Below are 13,687 nucleotides of genomic sequence, written 5' to 3'. Positions count from 1 at the left end.
TTTTCTCTTGTAGGGTTGTCCCTTTCTGTGGTAGGAAGCTTCAGCATCGGGGTATCTTAGCTGCTGAGTGCTTGGAGGAGGAGGAATTCAGGTGTTGGGCTGAGTTCAGCAACTGGTTGAAGGGATTTTTAGGCATGCTGTTTAATTTACCTGTAACGTAGCTGGGAATGAAATGGGAGTGGAAAGGAACAGTTGAGTGAGGGGAGAAGAGAAAAGCTAAGGAATCAGCCCTTCCCATGGGAAGGTCTGGCATCCAGGCAGCCCTCACCTGGAGCAGAAGGGGTTGGAGCAGGTCGCTCTGCTGGTGATGGAAGTCGCGAGGTGAGATGTGCCTTGTCTGTCCGTGTCTGTTACACGTTTGTGCTTCCTCGGAGCCTTGGAGATTCCCATCTGGATGTGACTGAGGAGGAGGAGTTCCAGGTGCATCCATGGGGAAGGTAGATAGCAGCGGCTGCGTGGGGAGAGCGGCTTTCCACACTGCTCTGTTCACCCCATGGAGCTGGGGCCTGTCCCGCCCCTACAGACATTCCTTGTTGGGTGCTCCCTGCTCCTCCAGGGTAAATCTTGAGCCAGTGCCTGTGGTTGCTGTTTGTCTGAGGGCTGCAGTGCTTGACCTACGTGTCAGTGTGAAATCCATCTCCTTTTGGGCCATGCTTTGCTTGGAGCAGCCCTTGGAGCTGTGGTTCTGGTGATACTTCCGTGGGAGCAGTTTCATAGGAAAAATAACTTATTTTATACTCTTTTGGGCTTGTTTGTTTGAGCATTAGTCCTCAGAGATGGCATTTGTAAAGGGGGGTTGGGTGCTAGAGCAGTTGTGTAGTGAAACTCTTACAAATGGCATGAAACTGATTTTATTTAACCTGACCTAAGTTAAATACTTTTGGGGTGGGGTGGGTTTTTTTTGCCTTTTTATTGTGTTAAATTCATGGATTCAGATTGCCTTCCCCGTAGGTGCGTATTTGCTTCAGGATTAGGACATCAAACTGCTGCAGAGCTTCCAAAAGCTGATGTTTGGGGTCATTCTTCCTTACCTGCTTCTTCTTCCAGATCACCCATCCATAGACCTTGCACATTTGCACTGGCTGGGGGACCTGTTGCCGAGCACAGAACACTGTGTGCTGGGGAGGAGGTGGAGGGAGCTCAGGTTTGCTGTTCATTATGGTGCCTGCCACTTGCAAACCCTAAAAGCTGGTGATGATGCTTTTTGGTGATGCTTTTTGGTGATGCTTTTTGGTGATGCTTTTTGGTGATGCAGGTGATCCTGGGAGTGCAAAGTTGTCTCTGGGGTAACGGAGAAGATTTGTGTGCAAGAGAGGATTAGGGAGGTTCCGCTGTATCGGGTCTGCTGTCATTTGATGTCCTCGCCAAGAGCTTGGAGTAGGAGCTGGCTGGCGTGGTGGTGGAGTTTGGTGATGCCAATGTGATTGTTGCCGTTATTAAACGCTGTGGAGGGGTTTGAGGAAGTCCAGGTACTCGTGAACTCCATCGTCATTGGGTGACTCTGATGGCTGGGTGGATAATCTACCCCAGCAAAGAGAAACGGTGAGCGTGGAGGTTTCTTTACCTTCAAGGCTTAAGGGGGACTTGATCCGTACGGATCCCTCCCAAACCGAGGTGTTCCATGGGCCGCTTGAAGGTAAAGCCCCACTTTACAGCAGCTTTGGGGCAGCTTTTGGAAAGGATGCCAAATCTGTGGGATTTCCAGAGCGCCTCACGCGTGTCTGGAGCATCCCCCAAGCTGCTTGCTTCCTCCTGAATGGTGGTGAGAAAGGACGCAAAGGTCAGGACGATGGTGAGAGGTGTTGAGTGTGGTTGTGACATGAGAGCGTGGCCAAGAGCTGCTGAGCTTCAGGAGCCCTTCCAAGAGGGGCCATGAGACCATGAGAACTTACAGGTTGCTCTGCTTTCCCCCCCCCGCCCCGAGAAGAGGGGCACTCAAAGGCATCTGGAGGCAGTTTGAGCTCAGTGCTTCCTGGCAGGAGCTGAGGTGATGTTTGCATGCAGGGGCACTGTAAAGCATCCCCTGATGCTGCCTCTGGCAGGAAACCAACCTCACTGAGCCAGGGCTCTGCTCTGATGTGTCCCCTTGATCCCGACAGGGTTTGTACCGTGTGTGCTGTGCTAAGGCAGGTAGGAGACTGAGTATTTACCTTCCTGGGCTGGCCCACTTGGATGTAGCATTCAAACCCTGCTGTTGTGGTGGTTGTGCAGGCAATGCTTAACCTTTGAGTGCCTCAGTCACCTGGCGAAGGGGAGTATTCCAGGCTGCTGGCACGCAGTTCCATGCCTGGCATAAAAACCCAGGAGCTTCCAGGCCTGCAGACTCGCAAATGGGCTCTTGGTGGTGGTCTTTTTGGTAAGAAAAAGGCTAAAGAAGTTCCCATCCACTAAAGTTTCTAATGATACTCAAATAATCTTCATTTGATGGAGCGTGGGATGCAGTGACCTCATGTGTGGGCTTTCCTATGGAGTGTAGGAAAGGAATTGTGCTCGGAGGAGCTTCTTCAAACCAGGAAAACCATGAAAAGGAGTTGATTATTTCATGGTTTAACTTGGGACTCCTGCATCTCTTTTAACTTCTAGAGTGTTTCTAACCCTGACCACCCTTGGGATGCTGGGGCATGGAGCTGCTGGGAGAGCGAGGGGGGGTGTTTGCCAGCTGAAACCAGTGTGTTTCCACACAGGGATGACACTCGTGGTGTCTGGGGGTTTTAGTTGTGATTTTCAGGTTTCTTTCAACCTTCCATCTGTTGGCTTGGATAAAGGAGTCCTAGTCCCTAAGTACACGTCCTGACATAGGACTGGGTGGGTTTGCACCAGAAACTCTCATGTTTTGCAGTATAAAGTGCACTTTTTCTTCAGACACACCTGTCTGATGAGTGTCTGACGTGCTGAAAGTGATGTTCTGCCTAACCTCCCAAGTTGAGGATCTTCTTCTTCTTCATCGTAGTCATTGAAACCTGTGATCTCCTTCTGCTCACTCTCTTGGAAGACCAAGTAGAGAAGAAAATGCCTCCCGTAGACAGGAATTAAAGCTAGGAAATGAACCTATACACTGCCCTTGAATCAAACTCCGTGCTGCCTCAGTGCACGGTCAGGTTTTCTCTTGCACCAGCTTCTTAAATCACAAATGTTTACTTTGATGAAACAGGGAGTGCCTTGTCCTGTGCTGGGCTTGCTTTTGGCGAGCAGAGTGGTGATGATGGGGACACATCCACCCAAGGTGGACGGAGAGACCGGGAGACGCCGGTATCCCCTTCATCCGAGGATGCTCTTCAGCAGCTGCGCTGACCTGGGGTTTCCTGACTCACCCTCAGACCTGACCGAGGAGCAAACCAGCTCTTTGCTGCTTGGTTGTCACCCTGGGCTGGGTTGGCTGCGTCTGTGCAGGTTGTTCTGTCTCTTCTATAGGGTTCAGTGCTGCGCTCGGGCTGGGCTGTGCACATCGCAGCATCACGCAGCAGCCGGGGCCCTCTGTTCATCAGTCCCAGTTGTCTGTCTGGTACCTCAGGTGGGGCCGATCTCCCTCTTGCTCGTCAGGACGCATTTGGAACCCGGTGGGGCTTCTGTTTTTCTCCGTGTGTTCTTGCAGTGCCTTGTAAAACCCAAACTCTCTCCTGTGGCAAAGGGCTGTGGACTAAAGAACCCTTCACATACTTGCAGCTTGCTGTGGCCAGACTGGACTTTGTAACTGAAGATTGAAACCCGTGGTTCAAAGGAAATAAAAAGAGTTCAACTCTGACTCCTGGTGCTCTGTGACAAGCGCTTCCAGATGCCTTTTGCAGGATGACCAGCTTGGGGTTTGTGGCATCCCTGAAGTCCCTGCTGCTGCTGGAGGTGAGCCCTTGGACCCCATCCCCACCCCACGTTTGCAGAACAGGCACTCTCTGGGCTCCTTTTTGGCTGTTCATCTCGGCTGTTTGTGTCACTGTGTTCCCAGGAACACGTGGAAGTTTCACCTTGCCATCATCCGTCGTGTGTGTGTGTTCCCTCCATCTGTTCTGTGCATTCTTCCTACTCCGAGGTACCAAAGTGGTTCGGCTTTGATTACGGAGCCGAACGGAGCAACAGCCCCTTCTAAGCAGGATTCCCTTGCCATGGCGGGTGCTGAGGCCCAGGGAGCGTGTCCTTCCCTTGCCTTGATGAAGCCTCTTCCAAGGGCTTCCTCAAGAGCCTGTAATCCTGAAAGCTTTGGGGAGCAAACCCAACCCAGCAGTGGGAGTGTGGCACTTGCCCCTTGGCTGGCTCATGGCAGGAGGCAGCAGGGAAAAGATCTCCTTAACAAACACCCTCCTTGGCCCAGGCATTCCCCAGCACCAAACCCACCACTTCCCACCTTTTCTTGGCTTAATCCACAAGGAAAAGCTCGATGGAAGCTCTGCTGGGTCTCGGAGAGCGGAGTTTGGAGCCCCGAGCTTCTGGTGAGCAGAGTTCCATCTGCATCCTAAAATGGAATTAAGTCTAAACTCTGGGTTTATCCCTTTAAACAGGTGATGTAGATGTGGGTGGAAAAGGATGTGCCCCATGGGCTGTACGTATGCCCCATGAGCTGGAGGTGGCAGCTCCTCCGCTTGGCCTCCCTTGAGCCTCAGAAGGGGGTCACCCACTGGCTGCATTGCCCAATGAGCCCTGAATCCTTCCAGTCAATTGATGGAGTATTTCTGCTTCCCCCCCCCCGACTGCTCTCACATGGGCTTCAACGGCAGCAGCAGCAGCACTTCTGCTCCCCATGGGTGGAGGCTGGAGCAGGGCAGCGCTGTGGGATGCAGCAGCAGCTGCTGGGATCCTGCAGCTGGCTTGGACCTGCCGGCTGCAGCTCCCTCCCAGCCTTCCCAAGGCCCTCGGAGCCCGCCGTGAGGCACTTTCCAACCCAATTCCTTTTCCTGCAGGCAGAGCTCCTTCGGGGATCGTGGGAAGGGGTCTGGAAGCCGCTGGGTGCAGGTTGTTAACCCCGAGCTCTCCCCATCTCCTCCAAGAGCATCTTCTCCCCAGCGCCGTGAGCCGCAGCGCCCGCTCCTGTTGGGACGCGGTGCAGCCCGGCTCCGGCTCCCGGCGGGCACGGGTCCTGCCCCGGCTGCCATCAGGCTGTTCCTGTCGCCACTGGTCCTGACTGGGAGCAAACTGGGGTTGTGGGAGGGCCGGTGCCACCAGATGGTGCTGCCCTGCAGCAGGATTGTGCTCGGCTTCACCCCGCAGCGACGGAGCCGGGGCAGCCCCGAGGTGCAGCCCTTGAACAGCTTCAGCTTCATCCCGGCGGCTTCTGGTGGTCCCTCGGCTCGGATGCTGCAGGGATGGGAGGACGGGGAGCGCCACAGCATCGGGTACTGATGGGCATTCGGAGGTTTGATGCTCTGTTTACTACCACGAGGCAGGGCTTTGCTAAGACAAGAGAAGCTGCGTGGTGACCTCAGAGTAGCTTCCAGTATCTGAAGGGGGGCTATAGGGATGCTGGGGAGGGACTCGTCAATAGGGACTGCAGTGACAGGACAAGGGGTGACGGGTTCAAGCTTAAACAGGGGAAGTTTAGATTGGATATAAGGAGGAAATTCTTCACTGTCAGGGTGCTGAGGCACTGGAATGGGTTGCCCAGGGAGGTTGTGAATGCTCCATCCCTGGCAGTGTTCAAGGCCAGGTTGGACAGAGCCTTGGGTGCCCTGGCTTAGTGTGAGGTGTCCGTGCCCATGGCAGGGGTTGGAACTGGATGATCTTAAGGTCCTTTCCAGCCCTGACTGTTCTGATTCTGTGGTTCTATGATTCTAAGACTGAGATTTAAAGCCTGACCCTGGTGAAGCTCAGAGGATACCGAGGTGGAACAGGACCTGGGGGGGGGGGGGGGGGGGGGTCACACGGTGCTCCTGGCCCACAGACTGTGGTGCCAGGGCTGAGCATGCTCCAGAGTTAATGGTGGTTTGTGGCTGGAAGGAAGAGCAGAGAGGAAAGCTTTGCTGCTCTTTCCGAATCTCTGCTTTTCCAATGCTTTTCTTTGACGTCCCGGCTCTGGGAATGGTTTTCCCTGAGCTGCCGTCGGGATCTTGCCGGGTTTTCCAGCTTTGCCTTCAGAGATGGAGCATTTCCCCCCCTCACTGACAGGCGATGGGAACCGAAGGGGCTCGAGGTCTCCCTCAAAGGAGCAGGCGCAGGCTCCGCTCCCTGGTGCAGTCCCCCTGAGCCGCATTCCCTTTATAGGGTGATGAGCTTTTCCCGCAGGGCTTCCAAAGGGATGTCCTGTGCGGGGTGAGCCGTGAGGTCGTTGTGCGCCCACAGCAATCCAGAGGGAGAGCACCGAGCGCTCATCCCAGAGCATCCCGCTTGGCTGCACAGCCAGAGAGCACCGGGGGGGAGCTCCCTTTGGTGGACCCATGGAGCTTCATTCCTCCTTGTACCACCCTGCTCTGTGCCCCCTCTCCTCTCCCTCCCCTGCTCCTCCTCCCTTCATACCCGTGTGCGAATCAAAGCTGACCCCGAGCCCCCCCCCTCTTCCCCCGGCTGCTGCCCAAGGGCTCCCCAGAGCTTCCAGCGGAGCCATGGAGCTGCTGCAGGGAATGGCTGGAATTTCCTGCCTGCTCCGAGCAGCCCCCGGTGCAGGCAGGTCCCGGGTTCGCTGCCTCTGCCCTGCGAGCTCCCCGGGCCAGGGGTGATGCTGGAGCCAAGGGTTTCCTCGTGCTCGGGTTCCTTTCAACCACAGCAGCTTCTCTTCCCCTGCTGCTGCTCAGGGAGGGGATGGTGCCCCCCCCCTGCAGCCCTGGTCCAGCTCTGGGGCAGCAGCACAAGGGGGACATGGAACTGAAGGAGCGGGTCCAGAGGAGGCCATGGAGCTGCTGCAAGGGCTGGAGCAGCTCCGCTCTGGAGCCAGGCTGGGAGAGCTGGGCTGGGGCAGCCTGGAGAGGAGAAGGCTCCTGAAGGGGAGACCTGAGAGCAGCTCCAGTGCCTGAAGGGGCTGCAGGAAACCTGGAGAGGGGCTTGGGACAAGGGATGTAGGGACAGGCCAAGGGGAATGGCTTGAACCTGCCCGAGGGGAGACTGAGCTGAGCTCTTAGGCAGAAGCTCTTCCCTGTGAGGGTGCTGAGGCGCTGGCACAGGGTGCCCAGAGAAGCTGTGGCTGCCCCATCCCTGGCAGTGTTCAAGGGCAGGTTGGACACAGGGGCTTGGAGCAAGCTGCTCCAGTGGAAGGGGTCCCCATGGCAGGGGTTGGAGCTGGAGGAGCTGTGATTCTGTGTGATTCCATGATTCTCTATCCCCTGACATTCACTGCTTCCCTGTGCTGCAGGCTGGGATCACGGAGCAATCCATCCTTTGTCGGCGCTCACCCAACGCTCCTGTTCTGCCCCATGCAAAACTGCCTCGCACTTAGAGAACCCATCCAGACTCTTACAATCCTGCAGTTTTAAGGAGCTTTTGGAGTTGTCCTTTCCCTGCAGCATCTCCTGAGGCTTTCCTTGGATGTGTCCCGGGTTGGGTTTGATTCCCGTCATCTCTTTCCCAACCTGCTTTTTGCTGGAAGGATTTAGAGCTCAGCAGGGTCCCTCCCAAGGTCCTGCTTTAGAGCCATAGCTTTTGATCTGCTGCTTCCCTGTGCTTTGCTCCTGGGCTCAGCACCACCATCCCGAGGGAGAAGGATGCTCCTGAAGGCCTTGGCCTGAGGGTATCTCCTGGATGGAGAGGAAGGGTTGTTCCAGCCCATTGAGGCTCACACCATGGAACAGCTTCATGTTAAAGCTGTCACTCCATAGCCCTCCATAACCCAGTTGCCTGCTGCTCGTGCAGATGATGCTCTCAAGGCCCTGCACCATAGGAAATCCCATTGCAAGCTGTGAAGCATCCGAGCCAGAGGACGGCCGCTCCCTGTGGATCCATCTCTCCGGAGAGCCCATTCCAGGAAGGATGCTCTTTGCAAATGGAGGGCTTCATCCTGATGGAGCATCGCTGTAGGGAAGGGGTTTGGGGCAGCGGGTGAGGATCTCCAGCACTGCTTCCATTCTCGGTGGCTGGATGGGAGCGATCCCTGCAGTGCCCAGGCTGAGGGATGGGGATTCAGGTTAATCCTTGACCACGGGTACAGCCGAGGCCAAAACATCCTTGTCCCAGTAGAGCAGAAGTCTCATTTTTGGCAGATTCCGTAAGCTTGCAGCAAGGGAAACAAAAATGTGCCTTTTTGGGGGGCAAAACCTGCGTTTTGCTCACCTGACCCAGCCTGTTTGTTTGTACTTGGAAGCGTCTAAAGGTCAGGACAGCTTCCACTCGGCCGGTTCATCGTGCCGGTGGCCAGCGCTGGCAAAACACGGGATGCCTCCATCTGCCATCCCTCTGCGCCATTCCCAGACCTGGGATGAGATGGGATGGAGCAAACCTTGTCCCTCATGCGACTGATGGAACCTCGGAGGCTCCTGCCCTTCAGACCCGAGGGGGTTCTCACCTGGGATTGCTTCTGCAAGTGCTGAAGTTGCTCCCAGCCACCAGCTTCCCTAAAGACCAAGCCCTAAGCGCTGCTCTCGGTGGCAGCAATAGGGGAAGCCGTGCTGCTCTTCCCTTCTTAGCCCTCAGCTGAAAACCACACCATCATCCGCCTCACTTGCAGCAAGAAACATCCCCTCTGCAGCATCCAACCTGCTCAATCCAAGTGCTTTCCAGGGATCACAGAAGGTCCCATAGGTCATGGAGAGCTCCTGGTCCAATGCCATGTGCCCGAGAGCGGGATGCTGGGGATACTGGGATGCTGTAACCTCGCTCTGCCAGTCCCAGGGCTGATGAATGCCTGTTCCTGGGGGGGCTCTGGCTCTTGTCAGGCTCTCAGCACCTTCTCAGGAGCCATTTGCTCAGCATCCTCAAGGGATGGATAGGCCTAACCCTGGAGGGCAGCGCTTTAGGGCAGGAGCTGCCCCAGCTGGTTCAGGCTCAGGGCTGTGGCTGGGCTGTGTTTGATGGGAAGTGACTCACGTCCGTGGTGTTCTTGTTGCTTTTGGCGTTCGATGTCAGCGTTTCCAGCACGGCTTCTTCCCCTAGTGCTGGCTCAGCTGGAGCTGGGGTGGCTCCGGGTCCCCACCTCCTCTTGTCTGGAGATGGAGGGAAGGAAGGGGGGAAGATGATTCCCATCTTTCCAGGCTCAGCAGCGCACGCTGGGAGCTTTGCCTGGGCTTTCTGGGCAGCCTTTGCCACCATTGGCCTCCTCATGGTGCAGTGTGAGGTGTCCTTGCCCACGGCAGGGGGTTGGAACCGGAGGATCTGAAGCTCCCATCCAGCCCAAACCATTCCATGACTCTCTGTGATGTTTCAACACCAGAGCCCCCAGTTTCTCCCCTGCTCGCTGCATGTGAAGGGGCAACAGCACCGGGGCATCAGCTCCTCCGCACCCTCAACCCTGGGGTTGGCCTCTCCAAGGGCCGGGAGTCCCCGACCACCCACAATCCCATGGCCAAACGCTCCTATTAACCCCTAGATCCATAGCCCAGGACCTTGCTGAGGGATGGATGTGTTAACCAGGGAGGACCCTGCATCCCGGTGGGAAGAGGCGTTGGACAAACCTGACCTTCTGCTGCCGGTGGCCCAGGAAGGACCGGAGGAAACGTGGGAAGCTGCTTACGCACGGAGCCGCGCTGTGCAATCGCGTCGTGCTCGCCGATGGGGAGGACACGCTGGGAGCGTTTCACAACGGCACCCGCAAGCCCTGCTCTTAAACCACGGCTTTTATGGCCCTTGCCGGGCTGTAAATCCCCAGCTTCCACCCCTGGCGCCTCTGGGGAGGAAACATCCGGCTTTGGGATGCTCGGATGCTCCCGAGCGCAAGGCTCTGCATCCCCCGCGGATGGAGCTGGTACCACGCAGAGCACCAGGACCCGCTGCAGACCTCAGGTCTTGCTCAAGCCCCAGGCAATGGGGTTGCTGCTGGGTCAGGGCCTCTTCCTGCTGCACGGCTCCACTTTGGCTTTGGAGGAGCTTATTTAGCACCTTGCTGATGGTGGAGGGTGCTGGTGCCCCCCGGGACATGGGGATGTTCATGGGGATGTTCTGCTGTGGTTGCTACCCAGAGGTCTGTGGTCCTCCCGCGGTGATGGTTCTTCTCCCTCCTTCCTTGAATTGAGGAGCTGGAGCGTTGCAATCACCCCAGGAGAAGGGAGCAGTGTGGGGTCAGAGCTCCCTAACACTCCTTGGAACACACAGGAATGCCTTGAGGTCGGGAACGAAAGCACTCACTGAGGAGCCAACCCCTGGTCCAGCTCCCCATGGGAAGATGCTCCTGGGGGGGGGGGGGGGGGGTCATCCAAGGGAGGATGGAAAGGCAGGAGTGGGGCTGGAGCCGGCTCCAAGGGGAAGCAGAGGATCAACAGCCACAAACCACGGGATCACTGGAAGCACGTTCCTCCCGTGCTACGGACCGGCCGCTTGGCTTTGCGTCGGGATACTTGGGAATGACCTCGCCTGCCCCGGCTGGCGCCGGGGGCACCCTGCCCCTTGCCTTGTCCAACCAAGGGGCTCTCGTGTCCTGTGGTCAAAGCATCCCCCAGGAGAAGGGAAGAGGCAGCGGGTCCCGGCCTTGTGATTCCCACCGTGAGCTTTCCCTTTCCCGGTGCGGTGCTTCCCGCTGGCTCCGGGCCATCCCGGCGTGCCCAGGGATGACGTAACACCAGCCATGGTTGCTTCAGGAGGGCCTGGACGTGGGGCAGAGCCATCCCTCAGCGTGCAGGAGCCGCTGCTGCAAGCCGGGCTGTGGTGTCATCAGCCGCTTTGGGAGGCCAAGGTCCAACTGATCCGCTCCCTCCGTGCGTGCGCCGGCAGGAGCCGGGCGCTGCTTCCCTGCTCCGAAGGGGTTCTAGGGAATGGGCCGTGCGCCGGGCTCAGCGCAGCACCGTAACGGGGTTCCATGTGCCAGCGGGGACCAGCGGGATGGAGAAGGCAGCTTGGGATGCAGGGATGGAGGAGCGGCGCCTGCCTGCGCATCGTCCTCTCCATCACCCCTGCACCCATCGGATGTCGCCTACGGACGCTGGTCACTCACCAATGGGGCAGGAGAGGTGCCAGATCCCCCCCAGCCATGAGCTGGCGCGGTGATCCATGGGGAAAACCAGGCGGTGGAAGGGAACTGTTTGTGTCTGAGGAAAAGGCTGACACTTATTCATCTCCACAGCTGCAGAGCAGCCTCGCACATCACCCGGCTCCAGCACCACCAGTGCATCCCATGCAAATTCCCAGGCGGAAAGGAGAGATTCCTGCTGGGTGTTTCCTCCGGCGTCACCCGGAGGGCGGGCAAAGTTCGGCTCCTATAAAGCCAGGTCAGGTCCACTTCATTCATTCCCGGGGCAGCACCGCCGGGAGCTGCACGTCCGAGCCTTTGCGCAAGAGGATTTTGCAGCTAAATCCCGCTGGGAATTGCGCGATGCCGAAGGCGCTGCGGGATGTCGAGGCTGCCCTCACCTGCCTCCAGCTCCTGCTGCTCGTCACCGGCGTGGAGCTGAGGCCACACACGTGGGATGGGGACAGGATCCAGCTGGAGGCCATCAAAAAGGGGATCCTGGCGCGGTTGGGAATGCCGGCACCCCCCGTGATCCGGCACCGGCTGGACCAGGAGAGCATCCGGAGGGCGCAGCAGCTCTACCAGCGCACGGTGGATGAGCTGATGCAGAACCGGAGCCGGGAGGAGGAGGAAGGAGCCGTGCCCAGGACCAGGCGCCTGCATCGCCTGACCCCCACATGTAAGCGATGCCGTGACTCCGTGTGCATCCGTGACCCCCATTCCCACCCTCCCCACACACACGTGTGTGTGTGTGTGTGTCCCAACGTGTCCCTGCTCAGGCACATGAGCGTGTGCCGGGACATGACTGGGCATGAACAGCGGTGGCTGTGCCCATCCTTATCCCGGCTGCTTCCCTTGTCCTGGCACTGGGGCGGAGCCACTGTTGGAGCCGTTCTGCTCCAGCCCACCCAACATGGGCAGTTTTGGGGTGAAAGCAGCAGTTTTGGGTGCTCGGAGCGGGGTCTGGGCTTGCATCGGGAGCTGGGGGGATGTAGGGAAACATCCCGCTCCTGCCACGTGTTTGGGGGGGGTACAAGGGGGTGTGGGTCACCCCAATGGTTCCTGGGGCACCATCTGCTGTCCCTCAGCAGTACCCACCCCCCCCGAGGGATGGTGGGTGCCGGGTGCTGTGGGGATGAGGATGGGGCTTCCCCGTCGTTGCCTCCGCATCCCTGGGGATCTCTGGGTGATAACGCGGCGGGGGAGGCTTGGCCGCGGGACAGGAGCCGGTCACGAGCTGCCGGGCAGGATTGCGGGCTCTTACATCAGCTGTCCCCGCAGTGCTGCGCCGGCCGGACCTGCCCCGGGAGCACCGGGACCCGCCGGGACACGGGGACGCCGCCGGCCCGCACCGCTACCACCTCCTGCTGTCCCGCACCGAGGCTTTCCAGCGGCAGCTCCGGGTGGTGCAGGCGGAGCTGAAGCTCTTCAAGCCGGGATCCCCTGGGGTGTCCCCGCTCCGCTCCTCGGTGCCCCCCCGCGTCAGCATCTACAGCGTGGCGGGGGCTCAGGGGACCCCCCAGCTCCTGCAGAGCCAAGAGCTGGACCGGGATGCTCCAAGCCTGGACCTCACGGCGGCCGTTCAGCCCTGGGCTGCCGGTGCCGAGGACTCCCTGCGCCTGGAGCTGCTCTTCAGCACCGACGTCTCGGCCTTGCTGCCCTCCTCCTCCTCGGAGACGCTGGTGCTGGAGGTGGAAACCCACGAGGCCGGGGGCCGGGGGGCCCGGAGAGCCCGGGGGCTGGAGGAGGAATGCGGGAAGAGCGATGGGAAGTGCTGCCTGAAGTCGCTCAAGGTTTCCTTCCAGGACATCGGCTGGTCAGACTGGATCATCGCCCCCAACAGCTACTACATGAGGTTCTGCGAGGGGTCCTGTCCCCACAACTACAAACCGGCCAGCATGCACGCCCAGATCAAAGCCCGCATGCACTCCCTCTCCAAAGCCACCCCCCCGCCCTGCTGCGTCCCCGCAGGATACGACCCCATGGTGCTGATGCACTACAACAGCGAGGGCAGGCTGGTCTCCACGGTCTTCGAGGACATGCTGGTCACCAAGTGCCACTGTGCCTGATGGCATCGCCCCCAGCTCACACCGTGCCCTGCTGCCACTGGGCAGAGGCTCCCGGCAGCTCCAGCGTCCCCAAACCCAGACCCCATGGCATGAAATGCCTCCGTGCTGGCATCGCCTCCAGCATCCAGCTCATCCTCAGGGTCCCTGGTTGTGACTCCCCCCTCCGCAGGCCACATTATTCCCACTTCTTGTTCCTTATTTAAAGCACATTTTATGTGGGAGGTGGATCCTTCCCACCCAAGAGACCCCAAAAGAGGCCGAGGTGGGTCTGTCCTGGGTGGCCACAGCCCACCCCTTGCCTGAGCATCATCTCTTCTCTGCTTAGAGACTTATTTATACAACCCTCTTATTTATTGCTAACTTATTGTATTTTATAGCAAAGCACCTTTCTGGGGAAAAGGTGGGTTTTTTGGTGTATTTTCTATTTTATATATTTCTATAAACCAGAATTATGGGAATGAATAAAGAGATGGGAACAGGGATCCTGGCTTCCTCTCCTGCCCCACCGCCCACCATTGCAGTGGGTCACCTTCAGCTCTTCACTTACCCCCTCCATGGGTGACCAGCCAGGAGCTGATTCCATATGGATTTGCTGGTGGCTCCCTTTGGATGA

The 13,687-nt window shown here is 58.2% G+C and overlaps 2 protein-coding genes across 2 annotated transcripts in view; one reads left to right on the top strand and one right to left on the bottom strand.

Annotated features, from left to right (window-relative positions):
* The window catches only part of ISYNA1 (inositol-3-phosphate synthase 1), a 146,713-nt gene that overhangs the window by 114,034 nt on the left and 18,992 nt on the right, over positions 1–13,687 (bottom strand). The gene's annotated exons all lie outside the window — the stretch shown is intronic.
* GDF15 (growth differentiation factor 15) lies at positions 10,977–13,556 on the top strand. The gene is made up of 2 exons (XM_061474706.1): positions 10,977–11,684; positions 12,287–13,556. The coding sequence occupies exons 1-2, from the start codon at positions 11,027–11,029 to the stop codon at positions 13,072–13,074; spliced, it is 1,446 nt and encodes a 481-aa protein (XP_061330690.1). The 5' UTR covers positions 10,977–11,026; the 3' UTR covers positions 13,075–13,556.

The sequence above is a fragment of the Pezoporus flaviventris genome, unplaced genomic scaffold (genome assembly GCF_033815535.1).
Source record: "Pezoporus flaviventris isolate CSIRO_AGI_PZ_B2104156 unplaced genomic scaffold, CSIRO_AGI_Pfla_v1 ptg000080l, whole genome shotgun sequence".
Taxonomy (NCBI): domain Eukaryota; kingdom Metazoa; phylum Chordata; class Aves; order Psittaciformes; family Psittacidae; genus Pezoporus; species Pezoporus flaviventris.
The sequence above is the reverse complement of the archived record's forward strand: the minus strand, read 5'-3'. Positions and strand labels throughout refer to the sequence as shown.

Coding starts and splice junctions, on each gene's coding strand:
- GDF15 (XM_061474706.1), top strand. CDS start 11,027: ATGAGCTGGCGCGGTGATCCATGGGGAAAACCAGGCGGTGGAAGGGAA. Junction 11,685..12,286: donor GCATCGCCTGACCCCCACAT/GTAAGCGATGCC, acceptor CTGTCCCCGCAG/TGCTGCGCCGGCCGGACCTG.